Source organism: Helianthus annuus, chromosome 4 (assembly GCF_002127325.2).
Source record: "Helianthus annuus cultivar XRQ/B chromosome 4, HanXRQr2.0-SUNRISE, whole genome shotgun sequence".
NCBI lineage: Eukaryota > Viridiplantae > Streptophyta > Magnoliopsida > Asterales > Asteraceae > Helianthus > Helianthus annuus.
Window position 1 is genome coordinate 73,817,857 of NC_035436.2, and position 10,592 is coordinate 73,828,448.

Consider the following 10,592-nt stretch of genomic DNA (forward strand, 5'->3'; position numbering starts at 1 on the left):
TGACTCCATCTCATAGCATGCTAACTATTGAGAAGAGACAATAGAGCCCCCTTATTAACGTGGCACATACATGTCACAATAAAGCCTATAGAGGGCTCCAACCATACCCTTGATCATTTTAGAATGTTTTGAAAGTCATTATTACTAACCAACTATTTGGCAATATTAGTATACATATTATGATTATTAACACTAAAGTAAAATTTAAATATCTTTTTAAGAAAAAAAAATGTAACACACCCAATAGATTCATGATGATTATGACAAGTATAATAATAGAGGGAGGCACCCAAAAGTGTAATGAACACAACACATGCCCTAACCCTCCAATTTCATCACTCTTGTATAAATTTCACTATTCATCTTCCAACAAACAAATCCGCCATTTTTCTATCCTCCATAACAACTCTCACATTCGCCTAAAAACTGAACGTTTTCTCTGATTATGAGTTTTCACGATTGAGATCTGACCTGAGATGTGGAAATCGCGCCGGAAATCTAGCCGTGAAACTGATAGCATTAACGGTTTGTTCCGTAGATCTGCGTCGAAACACAACTTTGTTCGTTCATCGCTTAAAGATGTGGAGAATCTATTCGCGAATGATGAAGATGATAGTTATGGATTCAACGAAACCCTAGCTAAACCGTCTCCGTGCTCCACCGCCACCACCGCCGCTAGAAGACTGTCGATCTTCCACCGCGTTCACCTCGCTAACAAATTCGCTCGTGCCTTCTCCGTTAATCAAATCTCGTCGCCGGAGAAATCTCCACCGGAATCGAAAAATGACGACGCGACGGAGAAATCGGCGAAATCTGACCGTTTGATTTCGATTCCGGTTAAATCTTCACCGGAATCGAACAATGACGTAGCGGCGGAGACTAAATCTGACCATGTTGTGTCGCTACCGGCGAAATACTTACCGGAATCGAATAATGCCACGGCGGAGGATAAATTTATAATTTCGATTCAGGCGAAATCTTCACCGGAATCGAACAACGTCACGGCGGAGGATAAATCGGCAATATCTGACTGTGCGGTTACAATTCTATCGAAATCTCCACCAGAATCTAACAAGGTCACGGCAGAGGGGAACTTAACAAAACCTAACCGTCTGATTTCAATTCCGGGAGCTGAAAAGCGAGTGGTAGTATACACAACAAGCCTCCGTGTGGTCCGGCCGACGTTCGAAGCTTGCCGCACCGTCCAATCGATCCTACGAGGCTTCCGTGTATCAATCGACGAACGCGATTTATCAATGGACTCAAGATTCCTCAACGAGTTACGAAACCTAATGGCAGAGGACGACGAGTTGAAGAGTGAAAAGACGAAACTAACCTTACCTACAGTTTTCATCGGCGGTAGGTACATCGGCGGAGCAGAAGAGGTGAGGCAGCTGCACGAAACTGGTGAGTTGAAGAAGATTATTGATGGTTTGCTGGCGGTTAGCTCCGCCGTGTGCGGTGGTTGCGGCGGTTTTGGATTTATCCTGTGTGACGAGTGCAGGGGAAGCCATAAGTGTTACTCGGAGAAAGGTGGCTTTAGGAGTTGTACGTTGTGCAATGAGAATGGTTTAGTTAGGTGTACTTGTTTTGACCGTTAGATGAAGAAGATATAGATATAATCTAATGATAGTCAGATGGTTTATTTTCATTATGACCATTTAAAAGAGCTTTTTAGGGCATTTGCATTATTTTACATTTTTTAAAAACATTTTAGGGTTTTTGTTTCAAAGTTTATGTTGATTTGTGTTTTTTTTTTGTTGATGACTAAATTTTTGCTAAGTGTGATTTCTATGACATGTGTTAAGTGAGTGTTAGGAGGGGTAAGATTGGCCTTTCTCTTTAACAAATTGTTTATGATCTTGTTGTTTAGAACGTGTTCTTGTATGATATTTGATGTCGAAGGTTCTTATGGTTGTTTTAAACGATTTTGTCCTACGATAGTTGTATATATTTTGCGATGGCATGCTTTATGACTATAGTTTTAGATGTCTTTTTAACTCTGTAAAACATCTATATGATGTTCGTTCAAATAGTCTTTTAGCGTTGTTTGACTGGTGTATGATGTGTTTGTTGACAATGTACTAAAATTGGTAAGTTTGTTAGAATTAGTGCTAGTATTTGTTTTGTGTTAAAAGTAGTGTAAATTAATTGTGTTGTGTAAAAGTTAGTGTTAAGTTTGTTAAAACATACATGTAAATTTGTTTGTTAAGCATATTGATGTGGTAGATGAAGATGTGTGATTTTGTCAAAACCTAATATCACAAGACATGAACAAGTTTGTTAAGAATCAATTTGTCTTGTGTAAAAGTTAGTGTTAAGTTTGTTTGATCAAAACATACAAACTTGTAAATTTGTTTGTTAAGCATATGGATGTGGTTGATGAGGATGTGCGATTTTGTCAAAAGCTAATATCACAAGACATGAATAAGATATGGACAAGTTTGGTAAGAGTCTAATGTAACGTCTCCTTTTTGTATTTTTTGATTTGATATCTTACAAGACGCCATGCGTTTTATATGTCAAGCTAAAGGATGACGATGAAGTTTTGTCTCGTGCACATATAGGTACAATCTTGCTTAGGATGTTGACAAGATTATATTTATGTAGATATGAATCTCTTTCACTTATATAGATTTACCGAGAGGAAACCAAATTATTAAAACAATATCAAACACATCAATGGGAGATGACTCCAACCGAATGAAATGGAGAATCTTGATAACCCAAAATTCAGTCACATTTTCCTTTCCATACTCAGAGGGTATTTGCGATTACTTTTTGAAGTGATTATTTGATTATTGTATTTGTAAAACATAAATAATAAAAAAAAATGTTTGGATGAAAAAGTGATTATCTGCCTCAAAAACGCAGTTTTGTAGAAGAATGTACCCACATGCTTTTTCAAAACGCAGTTTTGGAAACGCAAAATCTATTTTAAAACGCATACTCTATTCTGAAAACGCAACACCGAACACCCCCTCAGACGAGTTTCGAATATGACTTTTTATTTAATTTTCTTACCCTTATTATTTCACATGTGATTTTGTTCTTAGTCTTGATGTTTAAGTTTCTTTGTAGAAATTATAGTCCATAACAACTCTTTGACTTTCACATCATTACATAAACATAAGGTTAACATATAAACAAAAAAAAAATTAGATTTAGTCATCTTAAATTAGCTATTAAGTCCCTGTAAAATTATAAAAAGTTAAACTAAAAAACCTTTGAATTCAATAAATACCGCCAAAATAGCACAGATTAACATCCAAACCACAAAACATCTAATTAATAATTGAATTTAGGTTAGATGACAAAATCCTTTTAACACAATTATATAATCCGAATAGCTAAGCGTGTCATTTTCTTATGTAGTAGCAAAGCGTCTCATTTTCTTATATAGTAGCACGTATGTATTTAATAAACAGGTTATATAATACGACATGTTTGATAATTGGTTTTAAACATGCCGTATTGACCTGGTAACCCATTTAATAAAATTAGTCAAACATGTCAAAGACGGGTTAAACCCGTGTATACATATTATTTGCGTCACTAACGAGTCAACTCTTTTACAACCTGAACTCGTTTAACTCATACACTAAACCCGAGTCATATCTTACAAGACATCGTGATACGGATCCGGGTCTACTTGAAGAACCGCCCGGAAGTGATAGCTTAGAGTCCGACCCGTCAACTCGTGGCTAGATGAGTAGCCGGTTTTATCGTCACCCTTCCAACCAGTTTATTAAAGTTATTTATTTTGTTTTGTTTTGATGTTTATCTTTTCCTTTATTGTTGGGATTTCATTCCATGTTTATTTCTTTAGTTTTCCTATTTAAACGTTGGAGTTCTGAGGTTGGAAGGGTAGGTTATTTTGCATAATAAGAATTCTTATTGAACATTGATTCTTTTGTTCATTGTCATTCGGTTGGCCGAAGACAGTTTATTTTCGCTAGGGTTCTAGCGTCCACTAATACGAATCCGTATCAAGTGGTATCAACAGCTTCAGGTTCATCAAGATGTTCGAATATTGGAGAGATCGTCGTCAGCCACACCGCAGATTCGCCGCCAGAGGCAGCGGCCCTGAACCACGTGATCCTCGTGACGTCGAGATTGAACGTCTACAACAACGGATTCGTGACATCGAATTCGATAAGTTTCATAGGTATGACAGAGATGACCCGCACGACCGGTACGATCCATCAGCCACCGAATCCGTCGTCTGGGATGATTACGGCGACAATGACAGATTCGAGAATGTCTTTGCTCGTCAAGGTCGTCGCCACGAACCACCACCACCACCACCATCACTTGATCCGCTCAAAGCATTGGGTATTCGCACCGAGATTCCCGAGTTTGAAGGTCGCATGCAACCAGATGATTTTATCGACTGGCTTCACACAGTCGAACGCATATTTGATCTCCGCCAAGTTCCAGAAAACTTAAAGGTAAAACTCGTTGCTATTCATTTACGTAAATATGCATCGTTATGGTGGGAACATGTTAAGAATCAACGATATCGGGAGGGTAAACATAAAGTTGAAACGTGGGACAAGATGAAAAGGTTATTACGGTCGAAGTTTTTACACGTTAATCATCGCCAAGTTTCTTTTCTGGATTATCATAATCTGCGACAAAATTCACTATCCATAGAAGATTTTATTGCTGAGTTCGAAAGGATACGTATGCGTTGCGGCGCGGACGAAGACGACGAACAGGTTATTGCTCGTTTTTTGGGAGCTTTACGGTCGGATATTTCGGACGTCGTTTATTTGCAGCAATATTGGTCGTTTGAAGATGTTTGTAGGCTAGCCCTCCAGGTGGAAAAACAACTACTGACCAAACCTAAAACACAAAGTCGTGTACCACCGTCCTCTCGACCTTCTGTCAACGTCTCATCACACCCACGGGGCGGCCCAATCAAAGCCGAAACCCCACCCACTCCCCCGACAGGTCAGTCCGGGTCCGGAACTAATGCTCTACGTTGTTTCAAATGCCAAGGTCTTGGCCACCTTAAACGTGACTATCCCAATAAACAAGTCCTTGCCTTCGTTGACGAGCCCGTTCCTACATATGATACAGAGGGAGACGATGATGAGGAATCCAATGTTCTTTACCCCGATCGGGGTGAGGCCCTTGTTATTCAACGACTTCTCATCACGTCCATAGATAATACTTCAGATGACACACAGTGGCTTCGCAACAATGTTTTCCGAACAAAGTGTACGTCCAAGGGTAAGGTTTGTACCGTTATCGTTGATGGTGGCAGTTGTGAGAATATTGTGGCTACTTCAATGGTGGGAAAACTCAATTTACCGCTACAAGACCACCCCGAACCATACCAACTTACATAGTTAAAAAAAAGGTACTATCCTCAAAGTTTCTCATCAGTGTTTGGTTCCGTTTTCCATCGGTAATAAGTATACAGACGAAGTGTGGTGTGAAGTCCTCCCAATGGACGCGTGTCATATCTTGTTGGGACGTCCGTGGCTGTATGACCATCGGGTTAAACACGATGGGTTCCACAATACATATACGTTCAAGAAAGATGGTCTTAATATCACCTTGGCTCCTTTTAATCCTAGAGAAGAGGGGTCGACCTCCATGCTAGTGATGCGATCAGAATTCACAGGTCTTACAAAAACTAAACTATCACACCCCGATATTTTCACGTATTACCGGTGGGCCCGGTGGGGAGTATCGTGACGTAGTTGATATCATCATAGTCAAACAACACAAATTATAAATGCACAGCGGAAGAAAAAAGATAGATTTATTTCAACTGAATAAAATTGTAATATTAAGTATCACAAACAATTGAAATAACACGCCCATGCAGGGGCTTAAACAAACAACATACCCACGCAGGGGTCAACAGAAAGACACGCCCACGCAGGGGCATAATACAAAAAGACAAGCCCACGCAGGGGCTGAGTACAGAAACAAAAGTCCACGCAGGGACTTGATTACAACATAAATAAATAAATAAATAAATAAATAAACAAGGATCTTCAATAATCCCTTCTCTTGGACTTCCCCTTGATTAGGTCTGATAACCCCTTGAAGAAGCCTCGGTTGTTTCTGCGCTCTGATTGAACCTCCCGCCCAACTCGGTCCAAGCTATCGAGAACCTCTTGTTGGCGTTCTGGCAGGATCAGTTGCGGCTGCGGCGGCTGCTGATGCAGAGGTTGAGGAGGTGGCGGGTGCTGGTACACAAAAGGTGGGTACCCAGTGGTCCAAGGACCACCATAGGGCCCTTCAGGATGAAGAGCGTTGTAGTCCCACGCTGCTTGATATGGATCGACCTCCGCATAGTTACAGTTGGTGTTGGCCGGCTGCTCAAATGGATTATACGCTGCTGAACCGGTGTATGCAGGGATTGGGTTATCAAAACCCAATGGTGGCACTACAGGCGCAGAGTCTGCTTCTGGGACGGGGTTTGATGGTCCCCCCATCTGCGGTTCTTCTTGGAGTGGCGGGTAGTGAGTGCCACTTGATGGTTGAGGGGTGCTGATGCGCACTCCTCCTCGCACGAACATTCGTGCGTTTGATCTTCGTCGCCTCGGTGGCTCCGGAGGCGGCTGCTGTGCAGGTGGTGGTGGCGGTGGAGTGACTGCCGCAAAACGAGAATCCTCAGAAGGATCCTGCTGCTGCTGGTGTTGGTGGTGGTACGGAGACGAGTACTCAGAGGGGGTAAAATACCATTCAAACTGGTTGAACCTCGCTTGATAGCTATCCAGACCGCGGTAAGGCGATCCATGAAACGAGGACCCATCAGAGATCTCGATGGGTGGTTTGGGGTCCCGGTTGCAGGCTCGACGGGATCCGTGTCCTCGTCCATATCCATGGCGTGATCGCCAGAGAAATGGTCCTCTGGTCCCAATGGGTTAAAACCCACGGGTTCTTGAATGTAGTTAGCCGGGTTGAACCGGCTCTGAAAAACAGGAGTGGGGTCGCCAAAAGAGTGGTGCGAATTCGATCGCTGAAGAGGTATGAATGAAGGTTGGGGGTTGTTGGGCTCATTTTCTGATTGTGGCCCAAAGGAGTGGAGGTAGGATGGTGAGGAGCTTAGGGAGACGGATCGCCTCCCCGGTTCAATGTAAGTCCTCCAAGGTTCTTAGGGACTGGTGCTCATGGTGATGGATGGCGTGCACCGGTGGGAAGGTCCGGCGTCGTGATCATGGCCCGTCACTGGGGCCTTGCCTCTACCTCTTCTGAATTGTGGCGGCATTGTTAAACCGGTCAACATACACAAAGATAACAACAAGAATATATATAAAATGAAAGACAAAAATAAAACAAAACAGAATTTGTCCTATGTTACTTGTCTAGACTCGAGGATCGAGGAATGTGCAATTCGTGTAACTGAGATTAAACACAAAAGACTAGTGTTTAATTCACTCAGTGTTGGCTCTGATACCAACCTGTCACACCCCGATATTTCCATGTATTACTGGTGGGCCCGGTGGGGAGTATCGTGACGTAGTTGATATCATCATAGTCAAACAACACAAATTATAAATGCACAACGGAAGCAAAAAGATAGATTTATTTCAACCGAATAAAATTGTAATATTAAGTATCACAAACAGTTGAAACAGATCCACGGGCAGATCAAAATAAAGAGGAAACTTTGTTCAACAGACATTAGGAATCTAAGCTTGCGAGACTTCTATTTGATGCTAGGAGAGACCAGCCTATTCCGATTAGTACCTGCACTTAGCCTTTTTTTGGGAAAATACGTCAGTTTACACTGGTAAATACAATTTAACTGACTCATTTTGAAAATGTTTAAAATTTGATTTTAATGCACGTGGCACAAAAGATTTTATAACTTGGGATAATTATTTGTATATAATCTTGTAAAAGAATTACATGTTTCTTATACGTTCAGTAGCCCAGGTTGAACACCGGGTTAAAGATTAATTGACACACCACTGGTATCACACCCCAATATTTCCACGTATTACAGGTGGGCCCGGTGGGGAGTATCGTGACGTTGTTGATATCATCATAGTCAAACAACACAAATTATAAATGCACAGCGGAAGCAAAAAGATAGATTTATTTCAACCAAATAAAATTGTAATATTAAGTATCACAAACAGTTGAAACAGATCCACAGGCGGATCAAAATAAAGAGGAAACTTTGTTCAACAGACATTAGGCATCTAAGCTTGCGAGACTTCTATTTGATGCTAGGAGAGACCAGCCTATTCCGATTAGTACCTGCAGTTAGCCTTTTTGGGAAAATACGTCCGTTTACATTGGTAAATACAATTTAACTGACTCATTTTGAAAATGTTTAAAATTTGATTTGAATGCACGTGGCACAAAAGATTTTATAACTTGGGATAATTATTTGTACATAATCTTGTAAAAGAATTACATGTTTCTTATACGTTCAGTAGCCCGAGTTGAACACCGGGTTAAAGATTAATTGACACACCACATGGTATAGTCCCGCGGCGGGTTATTCCCGAAACCGGCGGTTATACCTTATTATTTATAAATGCACTGGCGGGTGTACGCCTACACCCACGTGTGCTATGGTCGTGGCCATTTCTATGAATGATGCCAAGGATATCCGGGATATGGTCATTAATCCCCCAAAGGTTTTAAGCAAACAAAACAATTTAAACGGGTCATTTCAATAAATTAACCATCATACGATTAAAGATTCAATGTCCGACCAAGCGGTATTTTATATACCGTACCCCAAGCCGTATAGGGAAAATAAGTTAAAAGTATTTACCTTTGCAGGTAATAATCACAACAAGCAAGTGCACGTATCTTTTACCGGGTCTCCTATTCTGGAACGATGGTTTATAATAACCTATTAGATTCCTAACGGGTCTTTAATTAAGCCTAAACTTAGACCGGTTAGAAGATACGGTTCAATTGCATGAATAAGCGATGACCGGAATAGAATGTGATTTAGACCCGAAAAGTTTGAGGACTTGTATAATATGGGTAAACTAAATACATTCTGGATTTTGAGACAAAAATGATAAGGTTTGACCCGTTTCAGCTAATTTATGCAAACTAGTTGCATAAACCGGACCGAACGCGAATAATGCGTAACGGGTAACCATAAGAGTCCTATACAGGTTTCCTAAGTTAATATGCATTAAATATGTTGTGATATCAGTAAGATATCTTCTATTATGCCCAAAATGATTTTAAACTCAAACTATGCCCCGTAAGGGCATTTTGGTCATTTTAAAGGTTATAAAGAGTTTAAATAATAAACTGAGTTAGAGGTCTGATTTAATCAGTAAATATACTTAGTTTAATAAGTTATAATAGTAGGGTATCATATATATGTGAAATTTATTAATTATAACCATACTATGCACCGTAGGGGCATTTTGGTAATTTCACATAAGCCTAAAAGGTAAAAACTGGAAATCTGAGTTTAAAACTTTTGCTTACTGTTAAAATATAAAAATTTACTGAATATATCAGTAGACACCAAACCTTATATGTTTAAAATAGTTTTAACATATACTATGCGTTAAAAACGCTTAAAAAGGCGATTTGGAGCCATTTCCGGGTTCTCAAAGGAAAGCTGATATTTTTATTATTCCAGAAGGCTCAAAATAATTTATTTATCATATTAGATCAGTAGAAAAAGGTTTGGTATCAAAAGGATTTGTAAAACTCATTTTATAGCCCAAAAGGGCAAAACCGACAATAACCGAATTAAGCTTAGAACTCTAAGTTATGCTCAGCCTAAAGATAAATAAAAATCTCCAAAAATCCCAAAATATTATATTACATCAGTGGGTAAAAAGTCTGATATCAAAAATTGGGTTTAGATAGGCTATACGCTAGATGTCATTTAATTCACAAAAAGCTTTCTAATTACGCTAATGAGCATAACTCCTAATCTAGACCTCAAACTGATGTCAAATTTTAGGGACAAGTTTATAAATCAGTAATGAAGGTTTCTATTCTTTCACTTTTTCAAAAATCACATTTTAAGGTAAAAAGGGCATAATAGTCAACATTTAAGCAATTAACGGAAACATGCACATGAATCGATATCTAATGAACCAAGTTGTATAATCATAGTGGGTTATACTTATATGAAACCTGGTCCTAATAAGGCTCTAAGGCATTTCTAAACTATGCTTAAACGGGTCAGAACTGAAAGTCAAAGCAGAAGTCAAACTATGCGACTTTCGGTCCCGAACCGAGCCTAAACTGAAAATTGTCGGGGTGAACATGTTTAGAAATGTTCTTACATTAATTACCAAGTTATATTAATGATAAAACAGGTTGCATGGCTTCTACATTGCTAATTATGTCTTAATTTGAAAATAAGCTTTCTGTTGACTTTTTAGGATTAACTTTGACCCGACAATTGACCTACTTAGAGTGGAAATCAGAGGGTACCCTTTTAAGGGTTTATTACCCACATAATTACCAACTCATAGGTATTTTTAATTTGAGATTTGACTGGACAATTATTGATTAATCTCGAAGTCAAACCTTAATTACGACGGTTTGACTTTAAGCTAATTAACTAAGCTAAACTGAATTAGGAAGGGTTAAGGATACTTACAAGGGTCCTATGCATGATT

General features: G+C 39.5%; 1 protein-coding gene across 1 annotated transcript; it reads left to right on the top strand.

The window, feature by feature from the left end:
• Positions 1 to 296: 296 nt before the first annotated feature.
• On the top strand, positions 297 to 1,711 carry LOC110936155 (glutaredoxin domain-containing cysteine-rich protein 1-like). The gene has a single exon (XM_022178498.2). The coding sequence runs from the start codon at positions 477 to 479 to the stop codon at positions 1,599 to 1,601; it is 1,125 nt and encodes a 374-aa protein (XP_022034190.1). The 5' UTR covers positions 297 to 476; the 3' UTR covers positions 1,602 to 1,711.
• The last annotated feature ends 8,881 nt before the right edge of the window (positions 1,712 to 10,592 follow it).